The following is a 20,445-nucleotide window of genomic DNA, read 5'->3' as shown; positions in this document are numbered from 1 at the left end:
CAGCTTTCTCCCACGCGGCGGGTTTCATTTTCCCTCCTGGGCGTGCGGTGCTAGGGGGTTTACAGCGTGCTGCTGACGGTGAAGTCGCAGGATTTCCCCTTCCGTATGAGAGGGTCTCAACCGCTTTTAAGAGCAAAGAAGTAGTACCTTCCTTAATCCTTCCTGAAAAAACCCACCCCTCAACTGTTGCTAACTCGGGAATCTTTGCAATGGCAGAAACAATGTCTGAAGCTGCATTTTAGCAGGTAAAAAAAGTCGCATTTCGTGTAAGAGGAGATAGGAAAGCTCCCAAAGCGGGAAGAGCTTGGGAAGAACATCTTTCTTTTCCCCATCTTGCATGGGCATGTGCTGCTTACTGGCAGACACAGCCCAAGTGGGAGAGATAAGAAAAGGAATGTTTACGCCCAGGCTCTCTTAACTTGCCCAAACTGCTCCGGGACACTTGAGGATGTGCCTTCCTTCTTCTCAGCTGAACCCCCTTCCAACCACCAGCCTCGCACCAGGCACAGTATAAACAAAGCGGACAAACTTTTGTCCCACGGTTGGCTTCCGTATCGTCTCTCCCTACACACAAATTTCAGGATCGCTTCTGTTCAGGCTTGGAAGGCAGCACTGGAAATTTGGCGTGGCACGGGCACTACCCCGTTGTACGGGAGAAGACAGAATAAGCACAAACAGCTGCTCAGCTCTGGAAATCATTCATAAAGGTCGACATTTTCTTCCTTTCTGCAGAGTGGCAGAAACAATTCCCCGCTGCTAGCACCGTTCCGGAATAGTTTGGCTGATATGCTGCCTGAATTTAGCAATGCGCCCTCAGCAATGCCTTTCCGCTCTTGTGTTTTAAAGTGAAATACTTTGTGCAGATGAAGCAGAATGGAGAAATTAGAGGGATTCTGATTAGAATGATAATAATTGAACTTTAACCTGCTTGAGAAGATAGCTAGAAAAGCTGACCTGAAGTCTTTTGCGGTTTTGGACGTGTCACGGTCCACTGGCCGCAGCGCTGAACACAACAATCCCAGCGCGCCTTTTCTGTCTGTGTGCTGGGAGCAACCCACCTCCCCATCTCCTAACTCCAACCTTGACGTTTCAGGGATTGTTTATGGTGCGTATTACTGGGACATTCAGGCACCTCTTGTGGCTTCCCACTGTAAATACCAAGAGAACAAACTCTCTGATTTATTAATCAATTAATTAGATATACAATGTATTTATGGCTAGCGCAGGCCCACAGTAATTTGTTTTAACAAAGTACTAGGCTGCAGTGAAAAACAAACTGATACAGGGTGCATCAGCCCTTCTTGATAAGGAAAATCTTTCTTTCTAAGCAAAGATGGTAACAATTCCTTAGTGGAATGGTTAACGTTTACGCTGAAATTTGAATTTGTAAATAGCTGGACTGTTTGTTGTCTCTTTCTTCACCTTCACTTTATGAGTTTTGTCCTGGAAAAAAAAGAACAAGAAAAAAAAAAAGTTTGCTGGCATGAAGAAAAAATAAAAACCAAACACCCTCATATAAAGAAGAAAGTCCCTGTCTGGGACTGACAAGGCATTAGAGTTGGACTAGCAGATACGATTTACTAGCCATGGCACAACTGGAATGCTTCAGCTCCTCGCTTTTTCCATACTTCAAAGGATTACTTATTTTTAGGAGTTATCTGGAAGTGTCAGCATACATCCAAAACGAGACCTAATGACCTTAACAAAACAAAGAACCAGAACTAAATCCCTCACCAGAAGATCTTTACGTGTCTGGATTTTCTGTGCAATGACAAACATGGCCTTTTCTCTTTCAATGCGCTGCTTCAGGAGGTCATACTGATTCTTCCTTTGCTGGGCTAATTTCTGGAGGGGAAAAAAAAAAAATCATTCTTAAGACAGAGAGAAATAGGACACTGTGGGCTATAACTGACCTATTCCGAGGCACTTGGACCTCACAAACATTTTTTACATTTTAAAATCATAATCATAGTCAAGAACGCTGCTTCAGTTCTGTGGCTAGATTCCAGCAAACTGTTTTAAGGTCTTGATTCTCATATTAGAGGTTTTCTAAGTAGGACTTAATTCTTTGTGCTTGTTTGAATCTCCTAAATCCAAACATAAAAAAAACCCAAACCTCTTCTAACCTAGTTCAGATGCTGTGTAACTTTGTTCAGTAAGTGGCTGGAATTTCATTTTTCTAAATCCTCTGAATGTCAATGTTGAGTGCAAGATAATGAAAACGCAGTTTATCCAGAGGGGGAAAAAAAAAAAGAAAAAGAGACCAATTCCTGAAGTGCTCAGAAATTGCACAGAGGCCTCCCAAAATGCAACTTGTTTGGTCATGTTTACCTACTGAGAGCGGATGGCTTTCCCAGCACAAGAAGGGAATTACTGCAGGTGTGATTTCAGTAATTAAATTAAGGAGAGCGGATCCCAACATGCTTAAAATATGACTCAGACGTTTAGAGGAGAAAACTTGTTAGTCTACAACTTGTCCAACTGCTTTGCTGACAAGCCAAACTGAGAAAGTTGGCAAGAAGAAAAGGACCACAGGGTGTTTTGTTATCTGACATCTGATTCAGAAAACAACAGGTTACAAATTTACCAATGGGCAACTTTAGACAACTTTATTTTTACCTTACACATACCAACTCAAGCTCACAGGACCGACCAATATATCCAAAATAATTAAGTGGTATTTACAGTGATAAAGCTGAGTGCAGCTACTTCTAGGACAGAAATGCTGTGATATTGAAACATCAGAATCAGTTGATTGCAGGAGCAATTCATCCTGAAGGATCACGAAAACTAGGAAAGTCGGGAAGGGAGGCTATAGCTTAAATGTCTTTAAGAAGAAAAGGGGGGAGACAAATCCTGAATCTCAAGGCACTTCAGGCTCAGAACGTACTTGAAAAATACCATGAGATCAGAAAGCCAACAACAGATACATCTGTGTCGGAACAAGCTTCTTCGCATCTCTCTTCAGGGGTGCAAGGGCTTTTGGCGAGGTGTGAGAGGAGACTTAGCAGCGGATGCTGCAAAAATCACACTTAAAACTGGAGCAATTTAATGAAAAGATAGTCCCATAGATGTGTCGTCACATAACAGAGGAGAAATATTTAACTTTTGCCAACAAAACTTGCCTAATGAGGTCTATACTGTCTCTTTCTGGCCCATAGGTCATAACTCTTGTTTCATAATCCACCGTGGACTGAGATACAACTGAAGAAGTTCTCCTGTCAGTCCAGGAGAAGATTTGACTGTAGACTCCGGGCACTTGATGATTAAGTGACATCCACCGCAGCCTTGTGTCACCAATAAAAATTCTAAGACAACAGAACAACTTTGCTCTCCCCCGCAACGGCCCTACGAATCCTCTTTAGTGCTTATTAGATACAAGATGTAAAATATTAAGAACAGTATAATAATAGTTATAAATGGATATATAAAACAGTGGCACTACAAACTACCTTTAGGTGGCCAGGATCGGTAGCTCCCTTCAGCGTCTCTTTCTGCAATGTCGCAATGGTCGGTCGGTTGTACACTCTACCTACGAGCTCTGGAACAGTATCCAGATGAGTTGCAATATCAAACTCCTGAACTAGAAATAAAAAGAAATTTGGGAATAAACTCACATGGACTTTTTGGACCAATGCTCAGCAAATCTTCCACACATGTAGCTTAAGTACAGTCAGCGATGGAGGCCCCAGCAACATAGCTCCTGCAGAACTGAGTCTTATCTAGTCATCCAAAAAATTATCAACTATCTGAATTCCTGAAAGAAAAATACCCTTTTTTTTTTTTTTTTTAATGACAACAGCATAAAGAAAGCACCATGCTATTCTAAACAGCCTACAATAAAACCTCACAGAACAAGTGTTCTGATAAAACCTGTTTAAATCTTACCTTCTTTCTTGGTATCAAAAAAGAACGTGTGCTTGTTGGGCTTCTTCCCCTCCGCATCCAGCAGATGGAGCTCCGACTTCAGCCGCTCGATTTTCTGCAGGAAAGAAAAAAAGTTCATCTGTTTTGCCCAACATCCATAACAAGGTAAATACTATCTCCCTGACGTGGATTCCTGTTTGTTTCTCAGGCATCTGAACTCTTCCTTCCTTTTTAATCTTTGAAAATATATCCAGTCTGTATTTAGGTCATGTCTTCAGAACCTTTTTTGGGTACAGGTTACCAATAATTTCTGGCATTACCCAGCGAAATATGTACAAGTCAGTTTTCAAAACAGTAAGTTCTCTGTATGGCAGACACAGTAGGGATGATTACCAAGAAATCACTAGCAAAAGCATGAAGGAAAATTCAAAGCTGACTTTTTTTATCTGCAGTGATGGTGTGTGTGGGTCAATATCAGAGCACAAAACGTTTTCAGAAGTGGGTCACGTTTCTGTGGATTGCCTGCCTGCCGCATTCAAACAACCCGCCTCAGGAACAACAATCCTCCATTCTTTATAAAGATGAGAAGCAAGAGTACATGTTTAATGTCTGGGATTTACATAAGAAATTGCCATGTTTGATAATGACGCATAGTACAGTTTTTCTTATTCAGTATACCTTTAGGTTCTACGTACAGAGCTCTGCTGACATTTCCATCTATCACTTCCAGAATTACACACATCAGATTTCACTGAACATCAACACAATGGCCAATAATAACAAAAAAAACCCTACAATAAAAATAACAATTCTGAGCAAACTGGGAGACATTAAAAAAGCGAACTATTACCTTGGCTTCTGCCACTCTTTTCATTTCCACATATTTAATATCCTGTGTCCTCATCAGTTTCACCTGTTCGGGGGTCACTTCATCCTTCGGCTGCTTTATTATATGAACTCCATCCTAAAACCAGAGGGGACACAGCACTTACAGACAGATACCGTTCTCGCTACGGTCTACTATGGGTCCTAAAAATAAAAGCAAAATAATACTTTTGTCCTTTGCCCCTCATTTTCTTCAAAGCCTTCCACAAGCACCAAAGCAAGTAACCTAATTTATTTACTAATTCATAAATTAAAAACAAAACAAGGAAGATAAAAGAATTATGTTACTTAGAGCAACAGAGTGTGACCCTTCTTGAAGGCAATTTAAAATCTCACCTGGAGCTCTGCCCGTATCATTTTAAAGTAGAACTCATCAGGATTCTTGTCCAGAGCTTTCTTTTGAAGTGCTCTGAGGGCATTCTGTTTCTTGTGATAGTCACTGGGAGAAAAAAAAACAGCAAAGAAACAAACAACAGAAATTCTTCAGCAGTTTCACCATGTTCACGCTCCCTGATGAGACGCCGAGTCCTTCGAAGTGATGCTCGGAGCTTTGAGACAGCAGGCAAGGCTCCACAAACAGAGCTGGACACCAGCAAATTATTTCAGCTTTATTTATTTTTTATTTCAGCTTTTTTTTTTATTCCTTAGCAAAGCTGGGAATCCATCGTGTCCAGCAGCAAGTATTAGAGGAGTACTGGAAACGTGTCCACCCGTTCTGGAAAGCTTACCGAGCTGGTTAGGACTCCTAGATCTACAGAACCAGCCACTAAGGCTGGAACATAATGCTCTTAAGCTTTGTATTAATCCCAGAAATAACGATTTTGCGGGGCCTTTGCCCTCCACGCTCCCTTTCCCTCTGACACCCCCCCCTTCCTCCCCGCGGCGGCCGCACTCACCGGGCGCGGAGCCGGTAGTCCTTCTTCTTCTCCAGCAGGCCCAGCTTCTGCCGCGCGGCGGGCTAGGAGGAAAGGCAGGGAACAGCATGGGCGGCCGGCCCGAGCGGCGATGGGCGGCGGGGCCCGGCCCGGCCCGGCCCGGCCCGGCCCGGCGCACTGACCTGTGCCCGCTCGCGGTGCGGGCGCTGCCCCGACTTGGCGGCTTTCCTGAAAGCGGCCGACATGGCGGCGGGCGGCGGCCTCCGATCGCCTCACTCGGGCCTCGATCCTCGGGTTTCGACCCCCCCCCCCCCCCCCAAACGCGCTCCCGGTCCGGTTCGGCTCGGAGCCGCCGCCGCGCCGCGAAAGGCCGGGCGCCGCGGACGGGGCGGAAGGGGCGGAGCCTCGGGAGTCAGAGGTCGCGCGCGAGGCTCGCCGGGCGGTGGCGTCGTCGCCATGGTGACCGCGGGGCCCGGTGCGCTGCGCCCCCCGGGTGCGGGGCTCGCCGCGACGGAGCGGGCGCTTCCGGGAGGGGGAGCCGGGGAGCCGCGGCAGGGGCTTCTCCGCTGCCCCGTCCGGGAGGGAAGGGCCCGCAGCCGCCGCTGCCCCGCTCCTGCCGTCAGCCCCACCGAGCGGAGCGGCGGGGGCCGGGCTCTGGGGGGGCCGCTCAGAAGCTGACCGGGGAGGGGAAGGGCGTAACGCCGGGCCCGGCTGTCCCGGGAGGAGCCCGCGGGGTCGGGGACAGGCGGCCCCGCTGCCGGGGCGGCCGCTCGCACCCGCCGGCGTAGCCCCCTTCCCGGCTCCCGCAGCCGCGGCTGTACGGGGCGGGCACCGGACGGCCCAGCCCGCCGCCCCTGGGCCCCGCCTCGCCTCCCCCCGCGCCGGGCGGGGCTGGGGAGCAGAGCCGCGCCGAGCCGAGCCGAGCCTGCCCATCGCCGGGGCGAGCAGCGAGCGGGGGCGCGGCCCCGGGACGCAGACCAGGTGGGTCGGGACCGGCCGGGCCGGGTTGGGCGGCGGGGGCCGGGGTGGGAGCGCGGGTCGGGGCGATGGTGGGGGGGGGGTGCTCCGGGGCACGGGGGGCTGGCGGAACGGGGGTCCGGACGGGAAAGTGCCTGCGCGGCGGGAGTGCCCGGGGCCAGGGCACCGCGCGGGACCCCGGCTGCGTTCGCTCCGTCGTGACCCGGGACGGAGGGGGCTCCGCTCCGGTGTGTCCGGGGAAGCGCTGCTCGCACCGTTTTCTAAAAGAGGGGGGGGGGGAAAATTGTCCGTGTCTCTTTCCCAGCCGGTAAAGTCGCAGCGCTGAAGCTGTACTTTGTTAAGAAAGCGCTGAAACTTTACCCAGCCGATAAACTCGGAAGTAAGCTTAAACCAAAGGCTCAGACGTAGTAGTGAGAGATTTTCAACGCATCCTAAGTGGTTGCTGTGTTCCAGAGAATCGCAGGGTAGGTGTGGGGAAAGGCTACTCAAAGCCTTGCTTTTGGGAGGGGTTTTTTTTGTGTGTTAAACAAAGACTTGATTTGAATCTTGCTATTAAAAAATAGCTCAGCATCTCTTCAAAATGTTTTTTTTTACTGAACACAGTTTTGTTTCAGAGTGTTATGTTTTCTTACAGGTAATGTTTTCTTTTTTTTGGATTCCAGTTTTGTTGGGGTTTTTACTTGCGGTTGCATTAATCGCTTTGACTCTTCCATGAGAATTCACGGAAGCGTTGGATATACTTTACAGTTAGCCAGGGCGAAGCGTGCTCGTAGGAATTCCTCTCACCGACTCAAAGCTCAGATGGATGGCGTACGGTGGCGGTTACTTCCCTTCACGGTGCAGCCTTGGATACTGAGGTCTCCGTGCTTAGATGTGAATTTAATACGTTTGCTGTTTCCCGGTTTTGAAAATTGTAAAGAAATCTTTCCCAAGTGGAAAGCCTGTTACAGGAGCGGGGGAAGGCTGCCCTAGAGCAGGCCGAAGGAAAAGGGGAAGCTTGACACTTCTCCTGTCTTATTTTTGTGCCCTTTTCTTTCCTTTTCCTAGGATGGAGACCATATGGTTCTCTTGGTGGCTGCTTCCTTAGAGGCACAGAGTTGTGAGCATCGATTTAATTCTTACCCAGCTAGGTCTGTAATTTTGTATACTTTTAAGACTGGTGGCATAGCATAGGAGACAAAAATACAGGCAATATAGTTAGTTGTGGGCACTAATTATAGTGGATGCTCCACAGCAAAGTCTGTTTTGGAGTAAGAGCTCCTTAAACCTGTACATAGGGAGTGGTGGAGACACACCAAAGGCAGGGTGGTGTTTGGAAATATCCAGAATTGCCAAGCAGGGAGCCCTGTGAGCACTTCCATGGCCTCCGCTTCTGGAGCACCACTGTTTCTCCATGTTGGATGTTCCTCTTGGGCAAAAATCTGTGCATCTCCCTGCCTGCAGAATAGCATCCAATGAGCGGAGCGGTGACTGGTGTGCTGAGGGCCAGGCTGGTTCCTTGGCCTTTGGAAGGATGGTAGGTCACTGCTGTTCCCTCGGCAGGATTTGCAGCCATCTGCAGCGCGTCTGCTGTCAGCTCTGCTTCCTGTTTACACTGCAGTTCGTTTTCGAGCGGACTCTGAAACAGCCGTGCTGTCTGAGTCGGCAGCTGGGTGGCTCATTTCTCTGAGATCATCTGGGGGAGAAAGGCAGGAGTCTCTTTCCTGGCCCGGGTCATTGTGGTCACCCTGATCCACACATGCTTTTTTTTTTTTTTTTTTCCAATTTTTTTTGTAGACTACCAGGCTTGTGTGGCTATAAGCAGTGTTCACTGGTCAATAGCTTTCTGAGGGGTATGAGCTCAGTGATACTCTTTTGAGTTTTTGATCTAGCAGCTTTAAGAACAGAGGTGAACTCTTAACTCACAGAGCCAGGAAAAACTCTGCAGGCAGGTTACTGAAATTCACAGTGCACCGACTTTGGAAGCACTTTTGGTTCTGTTCACAGCCAGGACTCACTTGCTGTATGAGGTAAGACGCTTTCTGCTGTGTTCCTAATTGCGCCTGAGCTGATGCTGTTACACAGCCTGCTGTTTTTTGAAACGCCAACAGGAAAATGGAATAAATTGCTTAATCTTAGTGCTCAAGTGATTCCCACCCCCTCTCCCTGGAAAAGGACTTTTATGGTAATCGCAGCACTTACACTCAAGATTTTCGTGGTGGCCCGCCGGGGTCCTTGTTCATGTCTGTGGGGTTTTCACCGTCCTTAGCTCGCGTGAGGTCCTGCTTGAAGAGCCCTGATTGCAGCCGTAGCCTCGGGAGAGAGGCATGAGTGTGAACCTTTTTCCCTCTCCCTCACCTTTCGTGTGAGAACGTTTCCATAGACAAAGAAGGTGTTTACGGAAAACTGGGGGCGGGCTGGCTGGTCTGAATAAAAGCCAAACTTCCCAACTGGTCAAACAGCTTTGTAATTTCTTGTAATTGCTCAAGTAAGGAACCCATTTCTCCTCTGGCGTTCAGTATTCAGTATTCCTGGTCGATGCTAGATTGCCCGTGCCCCCGTGGAGCACCCAGCTTGATCTGGCAAGGCGGTGCGAATGATGCTTGCGGTTTTGCTCAGCATGCTAGAGTGCAAGCTGCTACACCTCACTCCTTAGGAACTTTGACTATTTCTCCTGAAATAGGTGCCATTTCGATGGCCAAACTGGAAAACTTCAGAGAGAACTGGACAATATTTTGCCTGGTGATGTCATGAAAACAAATGTAAATATTTTACTCTGTTAAAAAAAAAAAAAATAAAGGACAGCTATAACAATAGACATCAGCTGCATCTAGGAAAGGGAAAAGACCGGTTGTTAGGGGCTGAGAAACTTTACCAGTGTTATTTAACCTTCAGATTATGACCAGGAGTTCAGGATCACTTTTAAAGCACAGGACATTCCAGTATGAGGGCTGAGAGTGTGTGAGCAAAGGGGTTCAGCTGCACGTGCTTTGCTGGTTTCAGTGGGGCCTGGGTCCCGCAGCCGTACGGGGCAGCTCTGACCGCTCGCTGTGAAGCTGCTGCCGCCTTCTCCATTCTGCAGTCATTCGACAGAGAGGAGGTGTCCCGTGGAGGCGGTTGTAGTTGCTAGACTTGGTCCATTAAGAAGCGGTGGGTCTTTAGCTGCAGTTGGAAAGAAAACCTCTCCGTTCTGTGGAGATGTAAAAAGTCCTTGGTCTTTGTTTCTTCTCTTCCTTCCGTTTTGCGCTGGTTTTGCCAGGTGTAAAATACCATTGTCAGCAGTTTACAGGGAGGAGGAGTGTCAGTTTTCCTGTTGAAGAAAATATCAAGGGTGTGATTGTGAAAGGAAAGGGGAAATTGAAGAATGCCACATGGCTTCCACCTTCCTGTATTTCATCCCAGCAGAACTGCCTCTGCGGAGTGACTCACTCTGTGCCTGTTGATATTTGCTAAATGGGGAACAGTTTTAACAAATGATCCTACCCTTACTGAAGAGGAGCCCACTGAGAGGATAATATTACTCTGGGAGGAATCAGAAAGACATGTCCATTAGGGCTAAGTTAATAGTTAATCAAGAGTTATTTAGAAATGTGTTAACACAGAATCGAAATAGCAGTGGAATAAAAATCCTGGAGGTTATGTTCTTGTTCTTAGTGCAGTCTCACTTTGGCTTTATTTGGGCTGTGGTCATCTGGCTGTTAACATTAACTCATCTCATCTTTTATTGGCCTCTGGATATGTTCTTTTAGGTTGTCTTAGGCTTGCAAGTTGCAGGGTTCTTTTATGTAAAGAGTTGTGAACTTCGCAAATACAAAAATAAATTCTTAAATCAGCACCATGGATAAATATTAACTCTAGACCCTTCTGCTGGGTGTCATCGCTGGACGAAAGTTTGTTGATGTTTATGCCCAGCCTGCCCAGTGCCAGTTCTGTTGAGGAGTATAAACGATCTCCCAGCACCAACCTGCTGGCTGATGCCAAGGACATAATCTTGGCTGGTTCCTAAATTAGTTTTGAGCATCTGAGCTGTACGCCAGAGGAATGTGCTGTATCCAACCTGGAGCTGTTAGCAGCCTCCAATGTCATAAATCCGGTGCGTGGAGAAGCCGATGCAGGTGACCGGACAGCTGGAGCTGTGTTCCCTACAGGCGAGGGGGGAAAGGGACCTCTGAATAGCTCAAGGAAATGCTCGGTGTTGTTGGAACGGCTGCAGATCTGCTTCCCTAGTGCTTCCTTCAGCACATGTTACACTTGACCCTGCCAGTGCTAAACGCCAATAGGAGTCAAGTCATTGTCCCCAGTGGCAGATTAAGCAGCTTGGCCATTGTTGAGAGTCCAAGATTTTCCTCTCTCACCCTGTTTAAATGGCTGCTTGGATGTGCAGCCAAAGTAAACATGAGCTAATAAAAAATGTGGAGATAACAGATACAGACTAGCCGTTGTGGACTAAACAGGCATGCTGCAGCACAAAGATGTGTGAGTTTTGCCTTCATCTTTTCTGCTTTAGTTTTGAAGCTCAATTACATGAAAAAGAGGTGACACAGGTCGAGTATAACTTTCTGTTGCGACAGGGGAACTGGATTTATGTGTATCCTTTGAATAAGGAAGGGATCTGGTAGGTGGTGAGGATCTGGTGGCGGCCGTGCAAGGTGTAGTGTGCCAACCCCAGGCTTGCCCTTCCTCAGCTGGGAGCGCTGCGGCAGCCCTGCAGCTTCGCAATACTTCCCTCTATTTCCCAGCGGCCCATTTCCTTGTTGGCAATAAATGCATTTTCTATTGACTTTTTACTTTTTCATTTACTCAGTACACAGCCTGTGAAGGCTGCTGCTGTAAGGTAACATTGAGATCAGAGGTCTGTGAGGAGATGAGATATCTGCGTGGCTATAGGAGTGCCTCAACTTGTGGTAAAGGAAAGAATGAGATGGGGAGAGGATCAAAAATCTTTCTGTGTGTGAAGCCACTGTGGAGGGAGAGGAGTTGAGTTGTCCCTGTCTTCCAGTGCTGTTGAATACTGTGCTATGTTATAAAAGTTAATAGCTGCAGGGGTACTGTAGTTGTGTGGATATACAGCTGTTCTAAGTGCTTGGATGCTGCCAGCGTACGTAATCACTGTGTGGCTGACCTGCCGAAGTCCTTTCGTGGTGTCTGCCGTGTCTTTCCTCTTCCCGAAGCCCAGGTTGGCATGCCTGTGGGGCAACGCAGCCTTGCGCTCTCCTCCAGCCTCTTCTGGAGTGGAACAGCAAGCGGTGATCAAAAGGTTATAGAGAGACTGAGGGCTGCGAGTGGGATATGGCATTAAAGGATTAAAGGCTGCTGGGCAATAATTACCATAAACGATGCAGACAAACGCAGATCTAGGAACAGTTTTTCCTCTTTCATCCCAAGCCAGTCGTGGCTCATGCTGACGGCACACCTGGAAATGAGGTAACTGAATACTCTGCCCACATTGTTCAGATTTGCTGGGGCTTGGGCACAGTCATAGCATCTGTTTTTTCTACTCCTGGGCAACCTTTGTTCTCCTGCAGCCGGGAAGTCTTACCGATGAAATGAGACAAGACAGGGTGCTTCTCTTTCTTGCTCGGGAAAGACACTCCTAAGCCATGTGTGGTGTGACTTTCCTGAGAAACACCCTTTCCAGATGCAGAGATCTTGCTGCAATTGAAGTATGAGGTGGAAATACTTCCAGTGCTGCCTGAACTTGTTATTTAGGTCAGTTGCAAGGAAGATGGCAACATGAATCAGAAGAGGAGCTGGAAGAGGAGGAAAGGCGGCACCTTGACATCCCCTGCCAATGCAGGATTTTTCTCTGCCAGCACAGAAGCACAGTTAGAGATCACATTCGTTGTCTCCGGTGCTCTCTGTACACTCCTGTAACTATGAGTAGCTGGACTGGAAGTGAAAGAGAAGACTGCAAACAAAAGCTTTGCCTTTATCACTCTGCATCAGCGTACCTATTTCCTGGTGCATTAACTAATCTCTCTGACATGGAGAGACAGAGCAAAGTCTCCTCCTTACCCCTCTGGAAAACAAGATACCTCAGAGTAATTGCTCTAACTGCATCCATTTGGGGTGAATGAGTCTCCAGAAGACGCTTTTGTGGAGGCACAGTCATCACATTTTTGTGGCAGCTGCTCGCTGTTGGAGTGCCGGCTGAAATAGCTCGGGTGATTTTCCCACCAGGTAATGGGCAGGCTGTGCCCAGCACTGAACCCCGGCAGCACCGAAAACCCCGGCAGCACCGAGCCGCGCTGAGAGGTGCGCAGGGAGTAAAGCCAAGCCAACAGCCTGAGCGTGCTGGGCCGGCTGTTGGGCTGAAGGGATGTCAGTGATGGTGGGAAACCTTCTAAAAACGTCCTGTTTGGGCAGGGCTTTGCCGAGCACGCTGTTTCCCTTCCCAGAGGAAGCAGCCTGAATTTACCCGTTGCTCTGTAGAGACCTGTAGGCTAAAACAAATTATTCTTACGCAGTAGAAAACACTGGGACCAACCTTAACTGATGAAGCAATTTGCCAGCTTTTAGCCTCAAGGTCCCTAGTCCCTCAGGGCTCTCCAGCGTAATGACTTGGGTCGGTTTCCCAGAAAGATCCTCTTGGATATGTGCTGTTGGCAATACTCGGGCTCATTACTGGTCGTTTTATTTTTCCAAGAGCCAGCTCTTGTTAGCTTCGTTCTCACAGTATTGTTTTCTTTCTAGAAGAAGCTTTTGCTGGCTCTCCTAAACTATCACATGGGAATTGCTTACTAGCTTAGATTTTTTTTTTTTTTGTTTTGACCCAAAGCTGCGCTTCGCTCCCCTCTGTAACACTGCCAACATAATTTCCAGTCTCTTTTAAGCATATGTTTTGCAATAATATCTAAACTCTTGGCTCCAACTTAACTGCCTTACAGAGAGATTAGTATCTCTTAACAAAGGAATTGAGAAGCAAATAGTGAGAACAAAAGCAATATCTTGCGAGCTTGTAAGACTAAGACTATCCTGACCTTTCCCAAAGGCCTCAGCCCGGGCTTCAGCGTTCAGCGAGCAAATGGCAGAAATCAGGGTGGACTTCAGTTTGCGGAGTCCTCTGCCCAGTCACTGCGTTTTACTGGAAATGTGCTCTGCACGTTGTTGCCATCTGGGCTTGACTGTACTATTCTTGTAATCTCCAGGGAGCTTTCTCCAGCAGAGCTCATCTCTGATGGAAGTCCTCTTTGGCTGACCTTGCACTGGGACTAGTATTAGCAGCATGGATTTTTGAGATTTGACAGCAGCATTCTTCACAGGGAGAAAACTGGCTTGGGAAAAGTTTTGTCCTGGCTGGGAAAGAAAGTATGTCACTGGCCAGCATCGTTCTCCAGGTATCCAGCTGGGTAGGTGCTGTTAAACCAGAGAGTGAGGAGGTCAATAGTAAGGTCTTCAAAACTTCAGGAGAAGGTGCTACAGGGCCTTCAGAAAACCAACTAAAAATCTCCTTTGCTTTCGATGGAAGAGCTCGATGGAGAGGTGGGAAGGAAGTCGTATGAGGCCATTCAGGAAACTGACAGCAGTGGTAGGAGTGTACCCCAGATCTTCTGATAGTAAAAAGCTCCTCCTTGGTTCACATCAGTGCATGTCTGGGAGGCTGTCTCTGATCTGCAGAAATAAAGATTGATGGTTAGGAAATGGGCATCTTTGGAAGTGAAATTTCTCTCCTAATTAGCACGTTGCTCAATTTGGGTTGCAGGTGAGTCGAGTTCCAGTTGCTCCATGTGTTTTCGAGTTTGTTGGTCATTAGTGCGTATGACTATATATGAGTGCACGAATTTCAGCGTCTCCCTAGCACTCAATAGCAAGAGAATTAAATGTATTTGCCTTTGTTAAGGCTTTGGCTACAGAGCTTTGTGGCAGAATAGCAGAAGTGTCTAAAGCTGATGCTCTGGTGAATGTTAAATGGGAGTATGTACACTTACATTTCTGTCCTCACTGATACTTCCTTGGTACTGCAGCAGTATCGTAGATCTAGAGGTTGCAAATTTTAATGAAATTTGTGCAGAATGGCTGTGGGGCAGTTGCTGCTTGGGAATCTTTGTTGTTGTCCTTGTAAATACAAAACCTGATGCACCAGACTAAAATAATGCAATCAGAATGGATTTTTCTAAAAATGTTTTCTAATCCCTTTCTTAAAACTTGTATTCCAACGTCTTCTGCCACACAGGCAGAGTGAGGGTCCAGGCGGGACCTGGTCTTGGCGGCACTCTATACCGAAGCAGTAGCTCAGTGTTGGATCCTGTGTGCTTTGACCTGCTGGAGTTGCAGGTTGTGCATTTGCACCAGCAGCTGCCATATCCTGGAGAATTTCCTGCATTGCTTTTTAAAGATTTATATGTGTGGGGACAAAGAATAGATCAGAAGACCTGCAGACACCATGAAGATCCTTTCGTGATGTTCCGTCCTGTGTAGCCACCTTTCCCTCCAAGCTCATTCCAGCTGGCCTCATCTCTCCAGGCTGTTCCAAGGTTTTTACCTTTTTTGCACGAGTGAGCCCAGGGCTGTGGCGTTCTCTTTTGCTCATCCTGTGGTAGGGCAGGCAGTTGGGATGTGTCGAACCTGGAGCTGAGAGTCTCGGAATTGCAAGGGAGCTGACTAAGAAGCGGCTGCTCACAGAGGGAGGTGAGGGTTGGTGTGGGGTCCCGGCAAGAGGCAGACTTTGAATCTCAGTGAACAGTCTGCTCGTCAGAGGAACAGAGCTGACTCTGCCTGAAATCAGAAGTATGGGTAGGTGCTCAGCATCCCTGGAATTGAGAGCCAGAGACACGGGCTGCCAAATCCAAAACCAAGGCAAGAACAAGACCAACCTCCCCCGACCTCTGTTGTGAGGCTGTGACTGTTCTGGCTCAGATACGCGGCGTTTCGGGTGTGGGGGAGCTTGTCCCGCCTTGGGTGGCCGGTCCCGGGAGCTGTGCCGTCCTCTGGGGAGCAGGGTGTCCGATCCCGTTTGCACTGTGCATCTTGCCATGTGCGCTCACATCCTGTGCTGGCTTCTAAATCACACTGCTCTGTGCTCCTGACACTTGTGTCACGGCTTGCTGAGCACCCAACCTGCAGCACCCACTTGTCCTCTGCTCCTCCTGCCCGTTCCAGCCCTTCCTTGGCCTTCTGAGCTTGGAGCTCACTGGAGGCGACTTGTGATGGAGCTCCCGGGAGGATTTGTGCGAGGGTCCCGGAGGCTCCTCTCGGTCGGTCCTGCAGCTTTGTCCCTGCGCGTCCCATGCGGAGGGACTCTGCCTTCTGCAGCCCTCGCTGGCCAGCCCTCCTCCAGCCACGCTCTTGAGAAACCTTAGCAGAGAGCTAGACCTGGCAGATGGAGCCTGTTACCTCATTCCACAAAAATGCTTTGTTATTGAGAAAATGGAAACTGTCTGAGGTTTGGGAGCTGAATAGAGTCATTGGTGTCTGTTTTAACCGCAGTTTGGTGGTGGCTGCTGAAAGTTCCCCTCTCCGAGCATTCCCTTTTCCTACACCCATAATCTTCAAGTCATCGGAGAGCTGCAACGATTTAACTCATTAACTGAGCAAATGCTGAAAACTGTTGCATACTCGGCAGAAACTTCGCTAAAACCTCAGCCTCTTCCAGCAAAAGAAAAATGGCTAGCCAATAAATAACCCTTTGCAAACTGTTGGCCAGAAAAGTGATCCCTACGGATGCTGAGCCAAATTCAACTCGCTTACAATCTCAGCTGTGCCTCTTCTTTACTTGGCTTTTAAAAAGCTGTAGTAAGATTATGCAGGAACTTCTTGGAGAGAAAAAGCGTGCATGGAGGCTTAGGTTTTGTGATTCTTTAACACAGGTATCTGAACCACGGTTCTGAAGAGAAATTTCTTTTCATCAGTAATTTTTAAAAGTCGATTCCAGCACTGGGAATTTGGGAACGTAAGAGAAAAGCTAAAAATAGGGATTGAACTATTTGCAAGCTGGTTTTCATATTGCTGTGAATAATTACTTGAGTTAGTCGGTACAGAAGAGCATCGACCTAAATGCAAGATTTTAGCTATCAGATATTTGTGTGCATTTGTGAAACTGTGGCATCCGATCCCTCCTGCTGACAACACTGCACAAGCGTTATTCACCAAGCACCCTAATAAAGCTGCAAGCAGCAGTGTTAGCTTTTGGGAAATAAAATGAGCACTTCATTTATGTCTTTTAAAACTAATGAATCTTAGCTGGCCAAATGAATGTCTTCCAGCTGCTACAGATGGTTTTTACATGACTAAATATTTTGGGGCATAGAAAAAGCTAGAATACTGGAACCACAATATATTAAATATTTAATTATTATGCCGGAATGTAAATATAGCCTTGATGTTTTTAATTTGTTTACCCAAATTTCAAGTGTTCACTTAGAAACTAATCAATTAATGTAGTTCTGATCTTGTTATCTGGGAACAAGAGTGACTACTCAGCATCTTCTCCAAATTTCTTTAAAATATCAGAGTGGGTTTCATTAAGGAATTTGCTTAACTGGAGAAATAATCCCAGCTGTTTCGGGCAGAGCCCAGGATCAGTATTTTAGCTGTAATGAGCTGTTTCCGCTCTAGATCCCTGCTTTCTGTGGGTTTACAGCGTAACCATAAAAATCCTTTCCAGGCTGAGCTCTGCCTCCTGAGGTCTTTGGGAGGTTTTTTAATATAAAATGCAAATTGTAAAAAGAGTTAGCAGTTTATTTTCGAGCTGCATCTTACCAGTTTAGAGCCCATTCTGGACATGTGTTGTTCCTGTAACTGTTAAACAACCTTGTTTCTTGAATGATCCAAGCCCGCAGGATTTCCCTCATGTGAGTGTCGGAGGTTAGGGAATTTCTGTTCCAGTTCAGATCTGTGTGGCTGCAGATCGTGCCATTTCCCACTAAAACAGCGTGTGTACTAACTCAGCGCTGCTGGGGAAAAATACCTGGGTTTTAAGGCTCTTCTAACGAAACAAAAGAAATCTGATAATGATATAAAATGCCTGATTGGAAGGCCTAGTTTCAGCATGGTTGAAGATAAAAATTCCTATTTGAGGTCCACGTCTGATGGCAGCGTTCCTAGGTATTGCGTAGGATGTGGAGATGGTGAAGAAAAAAAAAAACCCAGCAACAAAAAAGTGGATCCTGAACTGTCTCTGAGTGCAAGGACTACTTTTGTTGGCGTCACGATCCCACGTACTAGCCCAAACTGCTGACTTTTGCCAGGCTTTTGACCTCGCCTTGGAATTCAACTACAGTGATGTAAGGAAAAAATGGCTTTTTCTTTTCTGAAGAACTAACAGTTTGATCTGGTGCGTAACTCCTGGTGCTGTGCTTCTCCAGTGCCTTCTTCCGCTCAGCACGCTCGCTGTTAAATCCCGAGGTTTAAATAGGAGGAGTGACTAGCAAAGGCATGGTGTTACTTGGTTGAAAGATCTGGAGTCCGGATTAACTGTACTTTGTAACCGCACCGTACTGCGTCTGTCATGGAATGGTTTGGGTTGGAAGGGACCTTAAAGATCATGTCCTTCTCTGCCTTCCTTTTTCCCCTGCTCCTCACCCCTCAGTTTGTGGGATCTATTTGGACGTGGTCTGTAATGGGCATTAGTGGCTGTCACGGGTTCCAGGCTGGTGGGGATATGTGCTGCGTCTCAGAAGGAGAAGAAAGATGGACAGGGACTTGGGTCTTGGTTCCATTTTTAGTTCTAACAGGCTCTCCTTGTGCCAGAACCCTCTGAGGTGCAAATCCCAGGAGGGAGATAAAGTAACTCCCTACCCTGCAGGTATTAAAAGGGTAAATAATGTTTTTGCTGGTGACAGCTGTTGGGGAGTTGAGGAAGCAACAATCCTCTGAGAGATATGGGATGTCAGATCTGTGGAAACTGAGCGCTCTTGCATTTATGGTCTTGCGCCGGATCATCGTATACGTTTGTGTTATTTGCAGCAGGGAGTCAGCAAAGCTAAACCACTTTCCAAGTAAAGAAACTAATCTTTAATTTGTGTCCTCCAGTGAGAATTAGCTATTCTCATCTGCCTCATTTCTCAGCACATGGAAATCTTCAAATAGAAAAGTCAGCGTTTAAATTTTAAGGCATTTCAGTGGCTGCCTTTAACTCAGCGAACGCTTCATAGCAAGAAAATTGCTTCAGTGCCTGACTCAGAGGGTTCTGGAGCGTGTAGAGTGATGGTGGTACTTACCAAAGAGTCGGGAATAGCAAAACGTACGCGGTGTGTTGCGTGTAACTCAGCCAAGAGGAGTTTTATGCATAGTATTTCTCAACCCTATGCAAACATCACGTAACTCGCAGGAAGATGAAATCTGGCCCATTGCGCTTGTATAGAAGCCTTGGATGTGTTGCTTTTGGAGAGCCTGGAGAGCAGCGTGTGGAAAATCACCGACGCGCTTCGGGCCGGTGAAGGTGTCAGACCGTGTGCACAGACTGTCGTGCTTCATGCTCTGTGAAACAGTGGCTTAACTAAGAAAGGGTGAAATAACTGCTTTTGGATCCTTGATAGCTTTGAGTTTTAACTGTAGAAGATGCAGAGCAGCGCTTTGGATTGGAGTGGAAGAGGGCAATCCAGAGATTTTGAATAAGTGGGCCCCAAGCACTGACCCTTTGCAGTGGAAATGGATGAATTCTGCTGCTCGCCCCATTAGCACCTGGCTCGGTAAGTCAGGCTGGTAATGATGTTCAATAGCTTTTCACTTTCTGTTAGGAGTTTGGCTTGTTCTTTTTTTTTTTTTTTTTTTTCCTGTCATCCTGACGTTGAGAAATAGAAAGGATTTGGAAGTGAAATATATCTACACAAAATCAGAATTGGAATTCTTACATCTCATGAAAATTTGAAGCAACTTGAATTGTAAGTGTCCAATTTCCAGTCACAAGTAATGACATTTAAAGCTCTGTAGGAAATGCAATCCCTGTGTTGATGTCATCCGCTGGTTTATGATGTGACTGCTTTTGTTTCTGGGCAAGCACTTGAGTGTTTTGCTAGTGAAGCGATGATTTACTAGCGAGAGCCTCTTGCGGGTCGCACCTGCTCTGGCTGTCTGCGCCGTGAGTCACCGGGAGAGCCGCCCTCGTACTGAGCTGCCGCGTCGCGCTGCGCCATGCAAGGTAACAGAACTGGTCCGAGTTCTGGGAGGGCTTTGCCAGTTTGGGACAAATAGAGCATTTTTGTGCTGGTCGGTCAGGAGAACAGAGGGAAGGGGTATCGGGGTGTTGGTGGTGTCTTGTTGCAGGGAAGCCCGTGATCCTCGAACTGCCTGAGCGTGGAAAGTCTTTTGATCCGGTCGCAGAGCAGGCGGCTGTGCCTCCCTCAGTCAACGAGCGCGGGCATCTGCTCTGCAGCGAAGAAACGGGGCGTTGCTGCGGGTCTGCTGCTTCGGGGGTGAAACATCAGCTCTTCTTGGTCTTTACCTGAAAGTTGTAACGAGAGCAGCCTCTGTTAGTGAAAATCCTGACCTTCCAGTTCCTTTTCAGTCTGTGCCAAATCTGTTCTGTGTAGGTTTCCTTGTACGTCTCGGATTTGAATGAGAGAATGAGGTTCTGTAACTGAGCCGCAGACCTGGATCAGGGGCTCTCTGATATCGTTACGTCTCGCCTGTTCATGTTGGGTTTTTCCCTGTAAAGGAGCAGCTTTCCTCTCTTGATGGGTTTCTAGGCCCCGTCAGCGCGCGTGCCTTCCCGTGCCGGCAGCCACGCTCCGTGTTGCGGGGGCTGCGGGGCTGCCAGCGCGGTGAGCAGTTCGGACAGGTCCAGAGGGCAGGGATGCTTGTGGCTGCGGGATACAAAGGCATTCGTAAATTTTGTGAGTGTTTGTGCCCATTAAAGTAGCCGTTCCCACGTAGTCTTTTGGATGTGGCGGGTTTTCCCTTGCGTGGGTTCCCCCAAAGACGA

At 47.5% G+C, this 20,445-nt stretch overlaps 2 protein-coding genes across 5 annotated transcripts in view; one reads left to right on the top strand and one right to left on the bottom strand.

Annotated features, from left to right (window-relative positions):
* Positions 1 to 1,149: 1,149 nt before the first annotated feature.
* Positions 1,150 to 5,982, bottom strand: UTP11 (UTP11 small subunit processome component). The gene is made up of 8 exons (XM_086765020.1): positions 5,810 to 5,982; positions 5,649 to 5,710; positions 5,089 to 5,191; positions 4,718 to 4,831; positions 3,889 to 3,982; positions 3,453 to 3,583; positions 1,735 to 1,845; positions 1,150 to 1,443 (listed from the first exon to the last, which is right to left on the bottom strand). Exons 1-8 carry the CDS (start codon positions 5,870 to 5,872, stop codon positions 1,360 to 1,362), a joined length of 762 nt encoding a protein of 253 aa, XP_086621146.1. The 5' UTR covers positions 5,873 to 5,982; the 3' UTR covers positions 1,150 to 1,359.
* Positions 5,983 to 6,324: 342 nt separating this feature from the next.
* FHL3 (four and a half LIM domains 3) overlaps positions 6,325 to 20,445 on the top strand; it is a 29,637-nt gene continuing 15,516 nt past the window's right edge. Inside the window, exon 1 of one of the 4 annotated variants that reach the window (XM_086765173.1) lies at positions 6,325 to 6,608. Coding sequence is in view for 1 of the 4 variants with exons in the window: in XM_086765170.1 (XP_086621296.1) it covers positions 19,656 to 19,662 (7 nt within the window). In the remaining 3 variants the exon portion in view is untranslated. Of the gene's footprint in view, positions 6,609 to 8,479; positions 8,615 to 19,543; positions 19,663 to 20,445 lie in introns of those variants that run through there. The other 3 variants (XM_086765171.1, XM_086765172.1, XM_086765170.1) reach the window with 3 other exon arrangements.

The sequence above is a fragment of the Chlamydotis macqueenii genome, chromosome 22 (genome assembly GCF_036417535.1).
Source record: "Chlamydotis macqueenii isolate bChlMac1 chromosome 22, bChlMac1.mat, whole genome shotgun sequence".
Taxonomy (NCBI): domain Eukaryota; kingdom Metazoa; phylum Chordata; class Aves; order Otidiformes; family Otididae; genus Chlamydotis; species Chlamydotis macqueenii.
This window is presented reverse-complemented; position numbering and strand designations above follow the sequence as displayed.